General features: G+C 42.7%; 2 protein-coding genes across 3 annotated transcripts in view; one reads left to right on the top strand and one right to left on the bottom strand.

The window, feature by feature from the left end:
• The first annotated feature begins 684 nt into the window (after nucleotides 1-684).
• cdc27 (cell division cycle 27) lies at nucleotides 685-11,941 on the top strand. 2 transcript variants are annotated; one of them, XM_007564984.2, is made up of 20 exons: nucleotides 686-857; nucleotides 4,003-4,078; nucleotides 4,160-4,307; nucleotides 4,401-4,526; nucleotides 4,605-4,702; nucleotides 4,784-4,929; nucleotides 5,530-5,750; nucleotides 5,830-5,929; nucleotides 6,003-6,112; nucleotides 6,774-6,873; nucleotides 6,966-7,146; nucleotides 8,359-8,531; nucleotides 9,615-9,767; nucleotides 9,843-9,923; nucleotides 10,331-10,458; nucleotides 10,555-10,672; nucleotides 10,755-10,883; nucleotides 11,215-11,289; nucleotides 11,378-11,507; nucleotides 11,580-11,941. In XM_007564984.2, exons 1-20 carry the CDS (start codon nucleotides 831-833, stop codon nucleotides 11,669-11,671), a joined length of 2,412 nt encoding a protein of 803 aa, XP_007565046.1. In that variant the 5' UTR covers nucleotides 686-830; the 3' UTR covers nucleotides 11,672-11,941. The 2 variants fall into 2 exon arrangements, with proteins under 2 accessions (XP_007565045.1, XP_007565046.1); XM_007564983.2 differs by having other exon boundaries at nucleotides 685-857; nucleotides 11,378-11,941.
• A 1,075-nt stretch (nucleotides 11,942-13,016) lies between these two features.
• The window catches only part of maptb (microtubule-associated protein tau b), a 9,900-nt gene continuing 5,323 nt past the window's right edge, over nucleotides 13,017-17,593 (bottom strand). Inside the window, exons 4-12 of the mRNA XM_016677969.1 lie at nucleotides 17,402-17,584; nucleotides 17,045-17,085; nucleotides 16,912-16,969; nucleotides 16,747-16,826; nucleotides 15,437-15,583; nucleotides 15,285-15,366; nucleotides 15,005-15,114; nucleotides 13,947-14,114; nucleotides 13,017-13,876 (exon numbers count right to left, since the gene is read on the bottom strand). Of these exons, the coding sequence (XP_016533455.1) occupies nucleotides 13,844-13,876; nucleotides 13,947-14,114; nucleotides 15,005-15,114; nucleotides 15,285-15,366; nucleotides 15,437-15,583; nucleotides 16,747-16,826; nucleotides 16,912-16,969; nucleotides 17,045-17,085; nucleotides 17,402-17,584 (902 nt within the window). The 3' untranslated portion in view covers nucleotides 13,017-13,843. The remainder of the gene's footprint in view (nucleotides 13,877-13,946; nucleotides 14,115-15,004; nucleotides 15,115-15,284; nucleotides 15,367-15,436; nucleotides 15,584-16,746; nucleotides 16,827-16,911; nucleotides 16,970-17,044; nucleotides 17,086-17,401; nucleotides 17,585-17,593) is intronic.

The raw sequence follows: 17,593 nt of genomic DNA, 5'->3' as shown, positions 1-17,593 counted from the left end.
TGTTTATATTTGTAAAATAAAATTATTTTTTGTATTTCCTTTAAATTTTAATTATATGTACTTTATGCTGTGAGATTTAGAATTCTAAGTAAATTTGTTGCAGTTACTCCATCAAAAAACAAAAAATGTTCAAAACTGCATTTTCTATATCAATGTATATAAACAAAGTTGCTTCTTTATTACCTTAATTACCTAAATGATGTATAACGTCAGTTTTGAAACCATTTTTTGTTGTTTTTGACCTTTTGAGATCTAATTTTGAAGCAAGAACATGCATGCATAAAGAATTTGTTGACCATTTAATTTATTTAAGTTGCTAGTTTGACATTAAAGCCAGACATGTTTTACATTTAGTTTTTATTCTCAGTGCAGTTAATTATGTATATATTGTTTCCAAAAGTAAAATGAAACTCTCTCCACACGCTTTGAGCTTACATTTGACTTTGTTTGCATTTTATTTTCGTTTCTGCAGCCTTAAGTATTGTGTATATTTTCTAAATCTAAAACCTGAATCTAAAATTATTTGTATAAATAATTATTAATAAAAACATTGCATCCAGAAAAACAGTACGAAACTTGAAAAATTGTGATTTGAGTAAACAAACAGCAAACAAATAACACCAGGGGGCGACAACACAGATTTATTACCCACATTACCTAATTTGTCCGGCAGGCGGCGCAATCAACTGCTTCGGGTCTCTTCGGTATTCTTCGGCTGTGTTCGGCAGGTAACGGTCGGTACATTCAAATGTTCGGCCGGAGCTCCTCCAGAGAGTGAAGTGAAGAAAGAAACGGACGAACGGAGCCGATAGACGGCGTGCGGAAGCGGAATGACGGTGCTGCAGGAACCTGTCCAGGTAGGAACACCGTGTTCTAGTGCTGTCATGACCCGGGAGGGCAGAGTTCTGGAGCCGGCCTGAGCGGCTGCATTAGTCCGCGCTCGGTGAGCTTCTCCCCGCACCAGGCCGCAGCTCGGCCCGTAGCTTTCCTGGTTGTTTCACCTGTTCATGTCCACATACTTCGGCTTCCTCAACGGTCAGTCTGGGGTTAACCCCGAACTGATCCTGTTACTACCTGCTCTGTGTTAACTGACCCAGGGGGCAGAGCCAGACTTCTTTAGAAAATGTCTAATTTAAGATGTTCTTTGCGGCCAGGAAAAGAATCCATGTACTGGAGAGGATCTTCTGACCTTTCCTGACATGGATGGTTTGATATCTTTATTGGGGCCAGTTTTCAGTTTTTTAGTGCTTTTTTTAATATCAGGAAATGTTCTGAACATATTGGTTCTGTGAAGAATCAGGCTGGTTGAGATTCTATACTGGAAGCCTCATACTCAAAAACCTGTTTTAAAGTCCAGATTTAGACCAATCTCAGATTGTTTGGTTAACTGTGTGTTAGCCGAACCCTTCAGCAGACCCGGTGTCTTTTATATACTGATATGTAATATTATTATTTGTCGATTTATGGGCATAATTTACATAGTATACTATATTTTAGACACAATTCTGAACATCAGCCTAGCTAGCCCTGCAGAGCTAACTGTTAGCTTGCTACTACCGGGTGTTAGCCTTCTCTAGCCGGCTTCAGGTTGCAGGATTTAGCCGGTAACGCTGTCAAAGGCCCGGTTCTGTTCTTCTGAGGCAGCCCCTCCTGTTTCTTGGGTCTATTCTGAGTCCAGATCCTCCGCACGGAACCGAATTAGCCCGCAGCTGGTTAGCTGCAGCGGCTATCATCAGCTAGCTGAAACTGTTAAGGCTTACCTGGACAGGTGTGCTGGTGACAGAGCAGTCATTCATGTGCGTGAGGGTTACTATTTGACAGATTGTTTATGATAAACAACAAACTAAAAGTTTAGTCGGAAGAAACGACAAGAACTCGGTGAAACAGTCGATTTCTTGTGTTTACCTACAGCAGGGTCCAGGTCTGGAGAACCCCCTGTGGAGGGCGGGTTGTGGTAAACACAAACAGAACCATGTTCTGGTTGTTGTTCTCTGCAGTGTGTTGGTGTCCCAGCTTCCTGTGGGTCTGGAGTAAAGCAGTGGGGTAACTGGGATTGATTAGCACAGAATCACCTCTGTTTGGACCGAACCCTCCAAGAGGGGAGACTTTCTTGGTCAATCAGAACCGTTAAAATTGTTAAATCCGGTTCTAGATCTAGAACCCAGGAACATGAAGATCCAGACCCAGTTGGCTCCCACTGTGATCAAACTACAGTCGATTTTTCTGTTGGTTAATCCGACTGGAAACGGGGTGTCCTAAGTCTTGTCACATGGGCCAAAAATCGACAATTCAAGAGTACTTAAGGGCCAATAAATGTAAAAGAATAAATGAATAAATTATAATAGAAAGATTAAAATATAATCAAGTAATTAAATTCGTCTGTTTTTGTTATCTGTTTGTAGAAGAATAATGTTATTCATTGTAGATCTAAAACTTTAAAACGGTTTTGCACATTTTCTGCATTAGAAGAAATGTCATTTAGTTTTAAAATTATTTTGGGCTTGATTGAACAAAAACTTTTGTGTCATTTTCTTTAAAAAACACTTGTTATATTAAAACAAGTTAAGCAAATTAGATGATAGGTGATTTAGGGACAGCAAATTCGGCTCAGTTGACACAAACGTGGTTCTGGTTTTTACTAAAGCTTGGTTATAAAAAGAAATGTACTTGACATTTTGTGATGTAAAAAAATTATGTTGGTAATAATTTTACTCTGATAAAAAATATAATTTAAAATTTAAATTTGGGGCCACACAAAATAACTCCAAGGGCCACAAATGGCCCTTGGAATAGAAGGTTCTGCTGTTCTGAGGATGAGGATGAACCAGAACCTGGTTCTGGTTCTGGTTCTGACTGAGGTAAACGCAGCTCCTATCGCTGTGTTTACGACCTCAAACTGAGTGAAATATTTCAAGCTTTTCTTTCTTATAACTTTCATTGTAGCTTCGTCTCAGTAAATTAGAATATCACATCAAATTGATTAAAAATATATTTTAAGTACTTTTTTATTTTCAGGCTCTCGGTAATTGGTCTGGGTTTATTCTCAAAACAATAATTACTGGGACAATTATTGTTCAGTAAAATATGTCACTGTGACAGGCTTAGTCTAAAATGTCCTGGTGGATGTTGATTTGATTGTGGACTTCAGACAACCCAGTGGACCAGAACCGGCTGCTGCCATGGCGACCCAGATGATTGCTGACTGAGGAAACTTCTGGACTTCCAGAAACATGGATTCTGGTTCTCTCCACTTTTTCTCCAGACTCTAGGAAGAGTGGAGCGGTTCTGGACTCTACAGATACTAGAACCTTGATCTATAAATGAAAAGCAGACGCTGAGCAACAGTCCGGTTTCAGGAGTTCTGGTTCTGGAATGGTTTGATACGAGGAATGTAACTTTCGTAGCCCAGGTGTGGGATTTGTCTGAGTTCAGTGGATCTTGATTTCCTGAGGTTGTTCCTGTTCCTGGTGGACTTCGTCCTTCCACTCAACTTTCTATGAATAAGCTGGGTCACAGCATTCAGTGTCTGACTTCTGCATGTCTGTCCAGTCAGCAGCCTTTCCCTTGACAGCCTTGGTACAACATGAACAAAACATTTGTACATTAAAAAAGCTTTTTTATTGATAATCCAGGAGGCGCCACCAAGTTTAGTTTGAGTTCTCCTCCGCTTTCTCTCTGTGTTTTATTATCAGATAGTTGATCGCTTGTATCATGGCATTTATGTTCATATCCTTCTGCATTAACAACTAAAAATGTCGTCCAGCAGCTGTTGCTGTGTCCAGGTTGGTGATCAGTTCAGATCTTAAATTGATTTTATTATTTTTTTGAGACTGGAAATAAGACGTAGAAAAATTGGGTTTGTTCAATGTACTGCTGGTCCTTTTAAGAAAATTCTTGCCTCTTTGTCCTGCATGTTGCTGAGCCAAAGTCAGCTTTCCACTCAGGTGGACAATAAAGACTTATCCTGTTCTATCTGATGGTTCTGGTTCTGTCTGTGTTCAGGCTGCTGTGTGGCAGGCTCTCAACCACTATGCCTACCTGGATGCTGTTTTCCTTGCAGAGAGACTCTATGCAGAAGGTAAAACACATCTAACTGTCTGTCAGGTTAGTTTTCCCATCTGCTTACCTGTCTCCATGGTTACCTGTCTGTCCTCCCCAGTGCGTTCAGAGGAGGCCCTCTACCTGTTGGCTACCTGTTATTACCGTTCTGGGAAGCCGTACAAAGCTTACCGACTACTGAAGGCTCACAGCTGCTCCACGCCGCAGGTTCGATTCCTGCTGGCCAAGTGCTGCGTGGAACTCAGCAAGTAAGGGCGCACACACACACACACACACATCTTCACACACACACACACCTTGACACACAGTGATGTCTGCCTCTCAACCCGTCTGCCTCCCAGGCTTGCTGAGGGAGAGCAGGTTCTGATTGGTGGAGTCCTGAACAAACAGAAGAGTCAGGATGACATCATCACTGAGTTTGGAGACTCCGCCTCCTTCACGCTGTCGTTACTGGGCCACATTTACTGGTAAGCAGCTGGTGCTCCCCGTGTCTTACTGGTGTGTGAGGCGTTCCAGCTGCTGACTCCTGTCCTGTTTCTGAGCAGCAAGACGGACCGAGCTGCTAAGGGTGCCGAGTGCTTCCAGAGGAGTTTAACCCTAAACCCATTCCTCTGGTCGCCGTTCCAGAACCTCTGTCATCTAGGTAACACACACACATGCACACACTCTTGCTACATGTCATGTGACTGTGTGACTTCAGAAAACATTGTGGATTTTATTCCAGGAGAAAAGCCGGATCCAGATCAGGTTTTCAGGTTGTCGGCTTTGCAGAACTCCTCTTTAGCCCCGCCTCCTCCTCACATAAGCCCCGCCCAGAACCCGTCTCATCGTCTCGACACTGCACTGATGGAAACGCCGCAGGACACACTGGTACAAAAAATGCACATTAATTACCTGATTTAATACTCAGATTACATTACGGTCAGGAATTCTTTTTCATACCAAATCTGATTTTGATCTTTATTTTTTTCCTGCTTTCTTTTCTGAAAAAGAAACTACAAATGACAGAAAATGTTTTTCAGTCATCCCTTTTGTGAGTTTTGGACCAGGCTATGAAAATTTATTCTAATATTATCAGAACAGAGATGTAATTTTATCAGCAGAAATGTCCTAAAAATCTGTAAAACCTTTATGAAAGTATAACTTAACAAGATGCTCAACATTCCTGATTTACACTTTTTATATTTCATGTTAGAGTTCTCATAAAATTAATATCTTACTCTGCTGATATTACGTCCAAATAAAGAGAAGCTGTAAAACACGCTTGTCAAACAATATGGCCGCCCTGCATGTGGTGACATCACTCTGAGCTATGAAACCTGATTAGTGCATCGGTGATAACAAAAAAATGTTATCTTAAAAACTAAATTTGATTAATCAATAAAATCGATTTATTTTCCAGACTATGTAATCTGATCATGTTCCAGTAATCAGATTACATTTGTCCCTAAATCTGTCCCTGTCCTCCAGGAGTTGAATCGTCTGAATCTGGAGTCGTCAAACGGGAAGCTGACGTCTGATTTGTCCATTTCATACATTGACTCCTCCCTCATCTCCCCGGAAACCGGCTCGCTATTGGGCAACACGGTTTCCATGGCATCAGCTGGCACTCTGCTGGCTAAACAGAACAAACCCAAGAGTGGGCGGAGCTTACTGGGGGGTCCTGCCGGCCTCAGCCCCCTGACGCCCAGGTGAGTGGGCTGGAACAGGTTGCACACCTGCTCAGGTTTTAGTTCTTCCCCTTTGCTTTGATTTCTGCTTTCTGCACAGTTTCGGCATCCTGCCCCTGGAACCGAGCCCCGGAGACCCCACGTATTTGCAGAACTATTCGGCTACAATGGAAACGCAAACGACAGCTCCCAGCAAGAAGGTGAGAACTCACCTGAGACCAGGCTGTGATTCAGCAGGAAGTGTTTGACCTCACCTGTCTGCCTCCCCGCCAGGCCGTCTCCAGGATCAGTCAGTCCAAGTCCGTCTTCAGTCAGAGTGGGAACAGCAGAGACGTTCTTCCCATCCCCTTCAACCAATCGCAGACCTCAGCACCTCACACCAGGTAACTGCAGCAGCCAGTCGCATCGCCCTGGCACCCAGCGTCTTCAATTTTGTCCCAGAAATTATTACGATAAATGATAATAACACTGCACATCTGAGAAATCCTTTAATCTCCATGGCAACCATTCAGCTGTGCAAAACACCTGGGTGGACCTAGCCTCGCCTTTGTGGCGTAGCTCCTCCTCAGAGCTGCAGCGTCCAACCTTCAGAGCTTCACACTCAGTTCCTTCAGACTAGCTACCAGCAATTAGCAAACACCTGGTGGATCTACTGAGCTCATTATAGGAGCTGCTGCTCAGAGCATCGCTGGTAAAAACATTAATAAAGGAGCCATGTTGTGATGACTTCCTGGAGATGGGGTTTCAGAAAGATCAGCAGTTTTAAAGAGACAGAGACCCAATTTATGAAGTCTAATATTTTTAAGTCATATTTGATCTATGCAATATTTTTAGAACAATTGGAAGTAATATAGTTTCTTGATTTTGCTATTAAATTGTTCTTTGTACCTGGAAAACACATACAACTGCCCCTTTAAACACCCCATTGACAGTCAGTAAGACGGAGACACTATAAATACAAACAAAACTGGAAATTATCAACTAATTTTAATTTATCATGCAATTAACTGGTTTATAGCTTATAGACGCCTGTCTGTCCCACAGTGGTTCTCCTCAGGTTCTCAGTCCCAGTATGTCTGGTCCTCCTAACGTTCAGCCCAGAAGAAGCTCCAGACTGTTTACCAGCGCCAGCTCCACTGCCAAGGTACACGCCTCCCACCCACCATCCGATTCCCAGTGCTCCCAGTCCAGGGGCTGCAGAGACCCGGTGAAGTAACGCCGGTTCTGTTTCCGCAGGAGAACAGCAAGAAGCTAAAGATGAAGTTTCCTACGAAGATTCCCAACCGGAAAACCAAATGTAAATCTGCGAAGACGGCGAACAGCAGCAACCTGAACGAGAGTCTGGACATCCTGAGGCTGGATCCCAGTTTGAACCTGCCAGACGCCAGGATGCCCCAGTACCAGAGGGCCGCTGCAGGTACCGCCAGAACAAACGGCTTCATGTGGGCTGCAGGGTTCACACGGTGCTGGAAATCATAGAAAATGTTTGGTCTGGAAAGTGATTCAGATTTTATCTGCACGGTTTCGTGTTAAAGTTCTAACAAACTTTTAGGTGAAACGTGACCTTGTAGAGAGTCAAGTGATTATTTGTTATGCATTTAAGCATTTAATTTGAACAAAAAGATTATTTACCTCAACACAAACTGATTTCTAAGTTACTGAAATTGGGGATTTTGTTTATTAAATTAGTGGGGGATCAATCAGATGTAAACACAGGAAAAAACTAAATCTTACAAAGTATTTTTTATTTTATCTAGTTTCTAGTTACAATTATCTTAATTATCTTGGCACACCTAAAATAAGACAAAACTAACTCATAATTAACTTTAAAATTGAATTGATAATTCCTTAATACTGATAAAACGGTTCTATTTCCACTGGCAGATTATTTTATTTATAAAATGGGAAAAATGTTTTTCTATATGTAAAATAATCTGCTAGTTGAAAAAGTACTTAAACTTAAACTAACTTAAGTTGTTTTTTTTAAAGCCAATAATTCCTTTCTATTGATTTTTTTATTCTTTTGACAGATTATTTCACTCATAAGACATTTCTCCCATTTTATAAATAAAATAATCTGCCAGTAAAACTAGTATTTTTTTTTATCAATATTTAGGAATTATTGTCTTAAAATAAAATCCTGTATCTTGCTGAAAAGTTATTTTATGTAAAAAAAAAATTATTACAAGTGTACTCAGATATTTACACTAAAAAACAGACAAAGATACTTTCTAATGTTTGTTTGAGAGATATTTCTAAACAAAATTGTAAAAAAGGCATTATAAATATCAGTAATAAACGTTGCCACATAACAGTGAATTGAAAATGTCGTCTTTAGTTCATGTTTATTTTTATCTGCAAAGTTACTTTGAAAACTTTCCTTTAAAAGCTTTTGAAGTTTACGGTGGGAAAAATGAACAAACCCCGAGGTCAGCTGATCTATCTGCAGCCAAATAACTTAATATTTATATGTTAATATTTAATTTCCCTTTGGGTTCAATAAAGTACTTTTGAATTTTAATTAACTGAACTGGTTTTGGGCCAAAGCTTCAGTTTTTTTTAACTCTGATTAACCTAAACCTGAAGCCCAGGTCTGATGGTACCACACGCGGTTTGTGTTTGTGTTCAGACAGCGTGATGGCGTTGCTACGGGAACTGGGGCGGGGCTACCAGGCACTGTGCTCCTACAGCTGCAGAGAGGCCATCAACATCCTGACATCTCTGCCCCCTCAGCACTACAACACGGGCTGGGTCCTGACGCACGTCGGCCGCGCCTACTTCGAGCTGGCCGAGTACATGCAGGTGCGACCCAAACCCAGCAGACTCTCAGGGTTCACACGCGTTCCTGAAATCCTGGAAAATGATTTCCAGGATTTCAGGCAAAACTGGCAATTGTTTTCATAAAAACAAGCTTGTGGTCATTTGAAGTTACTAACCGCAGGCTGCAGACTCAGGAAGTCAGAACGTAACTGCAGGACAGAGGAGATTTCCTCCACCTGACTCAGTGAAGTCTTGGTTCAAAGACGACACATGTGTGAAGAACAGAGCAGACTGGGAGGCCCATGAAGGAAACTGTTATTTTTTCAATTTCCCATGAAGGAAACTGTTATTATTTCAACAGTTTATTTTGTCCCTGCTATAAAATGTAGAATAATATCACAATAAAAGCGTTTTTAAAGTTAGGAAAGTGCCTGATATTCAAACTCTACAGTTTTGTAATAAAGTAGAATGTAATGTTTGATTAAAAGCATAAATTTGAAAAAATGTTATTTACATTTCCAACTTGAAATTTTCATAAATTTCATTAAAAAAATAAGAGAAAATCTCATTGTTTGAAATTAAATCAAGAGTAAACCTTTCGTTAGAATTACCAAAATAATTTCCATTAGCTAGAACAATTTTTAGAATTTGTTTATTGTAGCTTTCTTTGTATATTGTGTTTTAAGCATGTAGTTTGAGCAGGAGGATCATTTAACACAATCTGGGTTGTTTTAATGTATTGAGTATGCATTATTCTCAGTCACTCAATAACTAAAATAAGAGTTGTCTTATCTTTTATACATTAAACAACATTATTTAAGTTTTTCATTTTGGTCAGGTATTTATGGTGTGTAAAAGACACATTTCAAAACATAATTTTTTTAATATTTCAGTTTATTTTGTCCCTGCTATAAAATGTAGAATAATATCACAATACATTTTTAATAACAGTAATAAATTATGTCACATAATAGTGAATTATCGCCAAAGTGTGGCCTAGGAAAACTTCGGAAATTTTCCTTGAAAAGTGCTTGAATTTTATTGTGGGGAAAAGTGTACGAACCCTGGATTTTGCTCCACCTGTGCTGGTTTGTCACCTGATTGCCATGGCGACCTGTGTTGCAGGCGGAGCGGCTGTTCAGCGAGGTGCGCAGGATTGAGTCATACCGCGTGGAAGGCATGGAGATCTACTCCACCACGCTGTGGCACCTGCAGAAGGACGTGGCGCTGTCGGCGCTGGCTAAGGACCTGACGGACATGGACAAGAACTGTCCTGAGGTGAGGAGCGCACCTGGACGCTCAGGTGAGCTCAGGTGAGCTGGCTGCTCAGGTAAACTCTGTCTGTCTCTGCAGGCCTGGTGCGTCGCAGGAAACTGTTTCAGCCTGCAGAGGGAGCATGACATCGCCATCAAGTTCTTCCAGAGGGCCATCCAGGTGAGCAGCTTTAAAACGGTTAATTTAAGTTTTAGTTTTTGAAGAATTCATCTTCGGAAAATCTGGATGCAACCAAATTGTTTGACAAGCCTCTTTTACAATTTCTATTTATTTGGACTTTGAATTAATGTTAAAAAAAAACAACAGAAGGCCAGGCTGGGATTTTATTTTTAAATTACAAGAAAAAAAGTCATCATATAACCAGAATAAAGTCATAACATTAGGAGAATGAAGCTGTAATTTTATGAGAATTTTTCTTGCCAGTTGGTTGGATGAACTTCGTACATTTCTGTGTAGAGATTCATAAATTCTGATATTTGAGTTGGTGAAGCCTGTAGAAACCCTGTGCAGATGTTCCCGAGCTGCCAGGTGTTTTCTCACCTGCCTGCCTCTCTCACCTGCCTCAGGTGGACCCGGGGTTCGCATACGCCTACACCCTGCTGGGTCACGAGTTTGTTCTGACTGAGGAGTTGGACCGAGCTCTGGCCTGCTTCAGGAACGCCATCAGAGTGAACAACCGACACTACAACGCCTGGTATGGTAACCATGGAAACACATGACAAGGGGTGTAATCATGCTGTGAGATATAAAGAGCGCTAAAGTGTGTGTGTGTGTGTGTGTGTGTGTTCAGGTATGGACTCGGCATGATTTACTATAAACAGGAGAAGTTCAACTTGGCAGAAATCCACTTCAAGAAAGCTCTGAGCATCAACCCTCAGAGCTCCGTGCTGCTCTGCCACATCGGAGTGGTACGTATGTTTGCTTCACCTGCCCACCTGCGTGCAGCCCGGCTCTAACTCTATGTGTGTGTGTGTGTGTGTGTGTGTTTAGGTGCAGCATGCTCTGAAGAAGTCTGACGCTGCGTTAGAGACTCTAAACAGAGCCATTGGCATTGACCCCAAAAACCCACTCTGCAAGTTCCACAGAGCCTCCATCTTGTTTGCCAACGATAAGTACAAGGTAAGCCAGACCTGATCAGTCGACACAGAGACAAGAAGTCAGACTTCACTAGTTGACGCAGAGATTAGCTTGTCAGACCCAATCATTCGACACAGATTAGCTCATCAGACCATACCAGTCGACAAAGAGATTACGTTAGCAGATTCGATCAGTTGACGCAGAAATGAGCGATCAGACCCGATCAGTTGATGCAGAGACAACAGACCAGACTTCATGAGTCGACATTGATTTCTGACCAGACCCGATCAGTCGACATGCAGACATTGGTCCAAACTTGTTTAGTAAAGCAGAACCTACCTGGATCAGTGTGATCAGAACTGTCTCCCTGCAGGCAGCCCTTCAGGAGCTGGAGGAGTTGAAGCAGATTGTTCCCAAAGAGTCTCTGGTTTACTTCCTCATAGGAAAGGTAGGAGTTGGTTCTGCCAATCAGCTGCCTCTTCTGATCTCGGTCGCGTTTTTGTTTTTTCCTGTATGACCATTCTTCTCCTCAACAGGTGTATAAAAAGCTGGGTCAGACTCACCTGGCTCTGATGAATTTCAGCTGGGCCATGGATCTGGACCCTAAAGGAGCCAATAATCAGATAAAAGAAGCCATTGATAAGCGATACCTGCCTGAGGATGAAGGTACGGTTTGCTCCACCTGTCTCTTTCACTCGTCTGTCCCTCTGACTCACCCTCCCCTCCCTGTTTCTGCAGTGGCTGAGGTGGATGACAGTCAGGACAGCAGCTTCATGACGGACGCCGACGACACGCAGCTCCACACGCCAGACAGCGATGATGTTCTTTAGCCCTGCCTCCCATGTTTGCCCCGCCTCCTGCTTGTGCCCGCCTCCTCTAAGTGTCAGGAGGAGAGGCGTTGCTAGGCAACGTTCTGACAGACGGACAGGATTTACGTTTAGCTCCACCCAGTCTTCCCCTCCCCGTCCTCTGACTGGCTGAAACAGACTGCTGCTGACCTGAAGCCCCTCCCATTAACCCTGTGACATCACAGCTGTTTTTTTTTATGTTCTTTTTATCATCCTGACGTAAATAAATCAATAAAACAAGTAAACACTGCACACTGCTTCTCTGTCTTTGTTCCATTTGCGAGGCAGAGTAGCTCCCTGTGGCAGTTTTAACGACGTCGACTCGAGTTTATTTGTTTAGCACATTTCAGCAACGAGACACTTCAAAGTGCTTTACCATAACACAGAACCAATGCCATCTTCAAGAAAATATTAATCAAATGTATTGATTAATGTCCAAGTTATTATTAGTCAAAGGCAACTCAAATAAATTAGGTTTTCAGTCTTGATTTAACTCCGTTTCTACTGTTTTGCACTTTTCTCAAAGTGTTTTTGAGAAATGCTGCTTCTCCATGTTTGGTTCTGGAGATGCAGAGTAGACTGACATTAAACATTAAAGACCCAAGTGGTCTTTAATGTTGATTCAACAACAGGTTCTCAATGTATTTTGGTGATTTATAAACTAACCGAAGGATTTTAAAGTATTTTCTCCTGCCATTTGAAGGACTTTAAAACTGGTGATGTGCTCTATTTTAATAGTTTTAGTGAAAACGCTAGCAGCAGCTGACTTTTTTTTTTTTTTACTTTTTTAAAATTATTTTTAGGCAGACCTGTGAGAACACCACTGTTGCAGCAAGCAATGCAGCAAAAGACAGATATGGATTAGTTTATCTAGAGCTTGCTGGGGTATTTTATTTTATACTTTTTAATCCTGAAAATGTTTTCCATGTGATAGAAGGCCGTCTTTGTAACCGTCTTTGTGTGTCTGAAGGTTCAGGTCAGAGTCTCATCACTCACCCAGATTTCAGGCCTGATCTCTGGTTTCTAACTGTAATAACTGAAGCTTACTCTTGATAGCTCCTGTTTTGGTCCAAAGAAAAACTTTTCTTTCTGTTCAGCTGAGGAACGTTATGGTGTTGATTTGGAATCACCTGTTGACATCATAGCGTATCATCTATGTAGCTATGATGGCTAATCTTAGTGGCAGAAACATGTAGATATTAAATAGGAGGGGTCCCAGGATTGAACCTTGGGGTACCTCAGGTGACTTTATGTGCTCCAATGAGTCCAAAGTAGTCCCTGTTTCACCACCAGGTGGCGTTTCCCCTTAACAAATCAACCACAGACATTTTGAGCTAAGAGAAACTTTATTGTTCCAAAGCACTTGGACAGCTGACAGGCACAGACAGAGCAGTGGTTTGGCACCTGGTATCAAACGGCATTCTGGGTCATTCTTATGTGGGGGAGGGGCCAACTGCACAGTCACGTTCAAAACTGAGAGGATGGTAATTGGCTAAGGGAGATGACATCAGTGAGAGGTCGTCTGTGATTGGAGAGATTTTATCAGAGTTACCTGATTGGGAGGAGCAGCTAATTTACTCTGGACACCAGCAGTGGTTCTTTTTAGGTCCTAATCTCTGGTTTTCCTTCTATTCATGGATGCTACCTTCATGATCTTTCGCTATAAAAGGGTCGGCTCTGAACGTGTCTGAGGTCAATTTGATTTAAAAGCCAAATATGCCCCAGTTTCCATGAATTCATCCTAAAATCTGGGATAATTCTTCTTTGATCTTCTCTGCCTGAATCTCAGCAGAGATCAAGAAGGCCTCTGCTGAAGGTCTTCTTGATCATCTGATTCTAACATTTGGTCTCCATATCACCTCTGTTGGTCACCTGGGGTCTGTGTCATGAAGCATGCTTCAAACGAACATCCTAGGTGAGACATGAGGCAGTGGCAGGAACAGCTAAAACCAGGTGAAGATGGAGGGAACAGAGACTACCTGAGTCACCTGGCTGGCTGAACTCTGACTGGCTGCTGTTCACTCTGATTCATAAAGTCTCCCCAATCACAGCATGTCTTTATAAGATGAAGTTAGAAATATTTTGTTTCTGCAGTCTGTTGGTTTCCTTGGTAACAAAGAAGGTGGGGGAGATGCAGGCACAGAGCTGGTCCAATCACAGGCCTTGTTTGGCGAGGGATGCAGACACCTGACAGGAGGAGGCTGGTTATTAACACATTACCAGACTTTTGAAAGATTTCTGAAAAGGTGAGCCTCACCTGGTCGGCCAGGGTATCAAGGGGAGGAGCTTCATCAGCATTGACGCTTCCACGGGAGGAAGTGTTGCTAAGGCGACGGGGAGAGGAGTCTTCCTGAACGACGATTTCAGCACCATGGTCAGTCCGAGCTTTAGCATTCTCTCTGAACATCAGCTTGTGACTCTCAATCTGTAACAAAACCCATCAGGATACATTCTGATCAGTTGAGAAAAATCAGAACCATTCACTGGGACAGAGTAGAGTTTTCGCAGTTCAGAGCACATCTTTGGATCTCAGTGAGAAACTTGCTTCACTTGATCTTATGATATAGCTGGGAGCAGAGCGGCCTGAAGTCTGTGGCCTTGGAAACTCACCTGATTGGTCTGGAAATTCATCAAACTGTTAGACTAGACCTACTGATGACAAGGACAAGTGGACTGGCTAAAGATAAAGTCAGGTAGAGTACTGCGCCAATGGAGATGCTACTAATTAAGTGCAACCGCAATGACACTGGTAAAGTCAGCAGTGCACTGTTTACAGAAGTAATAATGGATGCTGCCATCAATGGATCAATGTTTTTAACTTCTTGAGCGATTGGTGTTGACAGTATTGTCACAAAGTCATGGCAAAATTTAGGACGTTAAGAAAAACGAAAACACAAATAATAGCAATCGTCTTTTGTGAATCATTGGTTGAAACTCTGAACCAGGAGTGACGTAAAAGTGAAAAAATCAGAATTGGGCAGATCAGACTGCCGTGACAAAGCTGACATTTGTTTTGCATTTGATTGCCTTGTGATTTTGATAAACAGGCTAATTGGAGGGATAACCCTTGACCTTGATGACCTGTTCTGTATATCCGGAGGTTTACTGGTTTTGCTACATCTTGCCTGCTGGTTTTAAAAGACATCTTGTTGCCTAATGGATCTTTTGAACTCCCACTAACCGAGTCTCCAGTTTTGCCTCTTACTTCAAAAACATTTAATAAAAGGATAAGTGGTATTTTAAAATAAGGAGTAGAGATTAGGAGTAGAGAAATAGATTTCATGAGTGTGTTATTAGCATGATGCCAGAAATCACCTTCTTCTTCCCTCCTCCTGGAATGTGGGTGACATTTTCCAGAGAACCAACTTTGGACTGAACAGTTTTGAAATCCACCTTCTCAGTCTTGATCTCCACCTTGCCTCCACCTGAGGAGCAGAAAAGTTGTGGAGCTTCACACAGTCTGTCACACACAGCACATTCTGAGATGTAACATTATACATATAAAGTTGATAAACAGGATGAACAGGTGAGTTTAATGATAATAATCCCTTTTAGAAAGTAATCTGTTCTTACATTTACGTTTACATATTCTTACCTGGTTTGTGGCGGAGGTTATCCTTAGAGCCGCACTTTGATGTCACGTTGCTTAAATCCAGCTTCTTGTGGACAATTTGAACCTGCAGGCGGACAGTTGTGGGGGTCAGCCCTGACCAGGCTTTCAGAGATGCACACAGAAACAGGTGTTACCTTTCCCCCTCCCGGTGAGTGCTTCAGGTTTTCTGTGGATCCCACTTTGGACTTCACACTGCTAAGGTCAGGCATAGGATGGGAGGTGGGAGGTGTTCGGCCACGGGCAGAACCAGGAGACCTGGGAGGGGTCCGGACAACAGCCACCTGCAGGCAGCATCAATACAACTAGTTTAACCAAGTAGTAGAAACACCATAAACCAGTTCAGCATGGTAATTGTGTAGCACTTTATTAAATCCAGAGGAGTACACAGTTCTATACGTCACATCCACTCCCCTGTCAGAGCCAAGTCTGCCATGTTAGGCTTGTTTCTGAAAGGTAAGGCATATGAAGTGTCTTGCCCAGGGACACAACTATTGACGCATATGAGGCGGGAGTTTAAACCGTCAACCCACCAATGACGGGACCAACTCCTACCTCCTGAGCCACCGATAGCCACATGGTTTAAATCTATCTGAGAACCAATGAGACTAGATCACTACCAGATGGCATTCAGTTCACAGGTCTGCCTCTCCCTTTATACAGTTGTCTGAGGATGCAATTACAACATAATCACTGACCATTGGTGCTTGGTAACAAGTACTTCCCTGCTACCCAGTTGGTCTTGTAGACCGCCTTGTGCTCAAATATGGTGTTTGTTGTAGACATGCCTTTCATAAAAGTCTAATAGCAAATCTTTGCTCAGATTGAGATCAAAAAGGTTGTTTCAATCACACCCCTCCTAGTATCTACGTCATTCAATGATGTTCCTCAAGGAGCACAGCAGGATCTTTAGATGCCACTCTTTCCAAGATACCATTCAGAAACTCCAGGAATTCTGGGTAAGCCTTTCTTCTTGCTACTAGGTGCCACAAAGAGGTGACCCGTCTCAATCACCTTTCCAAAGCCTAGGCACCAAGCCTGCGATGATTCCCACACCCACCCAACACAAGAATCCAACACCTGCATTAATAGGTGCAGGTGTTGGGTGCAAGTCTTTCATACTTTGGAGTATGAAAGAACCCAGACCCTTTCCAGGAGATGTCAACTTTTTTGAGTTGAGATCAATAAACTAACTCTTTGATCCATCCCGATCTCTGAGGTAAATTTGCCATGGGAGAGTCTACCATGGGCTGAAGACGCAAACAACATATGTACCCAGGATCACAGAGACAATTAAACCCCTCTACAAAGTTACAGCCACCACTCAATAGGAGGTCTGTGTCAACCTGTTCTGGACTCATTAATTGTCTTCTCCCAAAGCTTTGGCTCATTAAAGCAAAATTGGTCTAAACCAGTTTGGATGAGTCGTATGTTCAGGTGGCCTGACCTTTTTCACATCTCGGTTGGGGGTGGACGATCTGCTGGCAGGTGAGCGACTTCCTGGACTGTTGACTCCATCCATGGACTCTGACAGACAGGTGGTACACAGGTGGGTTTATGCACTGGTTTTGCTGGTTTCATTAATTACACTGGTTCAATTAATGTGGTTTACCTGTACTCTTAGCTGAGATCATCTTTGCGGCTCTGCTGCCCCCTGCTGTCCTGGAGACCTGAAAACACCAGGAAGATATTAGCGGCGACAAATTTTACTCCCAGACTCGAGATTTAGTGTTTAGATCATTTACCTTCACAGCTTCATCAGCTGTTGCCTTCACAGCTGCTTTACCTGAAGAGAACAAAACATCATCATCATCATCATTAATCCATCGGTTAAATATCTGCCACTGATTTTGATTGATGAGGCTGTTTCCATGACAACCGGGAGGAAGTGATCAGTCTGTGTCACCTTCAGGGGGAGAGTCTGTCCAGAAATCTGACACAGAGGAGGGAGGTGATGAGGGGGATGGGTGATAAGGAGGTGCAAGCAAGGCAGGTAAAAGGAGAGCAGGAATTGGGAAAACAGAAGAAGAAGCAGGGGGCGCTGTAGCAAAAAGAAAGGTTGCAACAGCAAGAGGTGCAGCAGGGGGCGCTGCAGGACAGACCTTTGTTGAGGGGAGGAGGAACGCCTGATCTTCTGAGAGGAGAAGAGGAGGCCTTTGCGTTGCGTTTTGGAAGAGCATCTGCAGGAGGCGCTGTGGTTTTAGAGGGAAAATCTCCAGGAGGAGCATTTGTTTTGTTGGCAGGGAGCTCCTCGTCAGCTGTGGAAGGAGGTGCAGGAAGTTCTGGTTGGTTCT

This window comes from Poecilia formosa, unplaced genomic scaffold (assembly GCF_000485575.1).
Source record: "Poecilia formosa unplaced genomic scaffold, Poecilia_formosa-5.1.2 Scaffold170, whole genome shotgun sequence".
NCBI classification, from domain to species: Eukaryota; Metazoa; Chordata; class Actinopteri; order Cyprinodontiformes; family Poeciliidae; genus Poecilia; species Poecilia formosa.
This window is presented reverse-complemented; position numbering and strand designations above follow the sequence as displayed.

What these genes read in the sequence shown, in the direction of transcription:
- cdc27 (XM_007564983.2), top strand. Translation starts at nt 831, where the DNA reads ATGACGGTGCTGCAGGAACCTGTCCAG. An exon ending in AAACGCCGCAGGACACACTG is followed by an intron (nt 4,930 to 5,529) that starts GTACAAAAAATG and finishes CCTGTCCTCCAG; the next exon opens with GAGTTGAATCGTCTGAATCT. An exon ending in TTTACTTCCTCATAGGAAAG is followed by an intron (nt 11,290 to 11,377) that starts GTAGGAGTTGGT and finishes TCTCCTCAACAG; the next exon opens with GTGTATAAAAAGCTGGGTCA.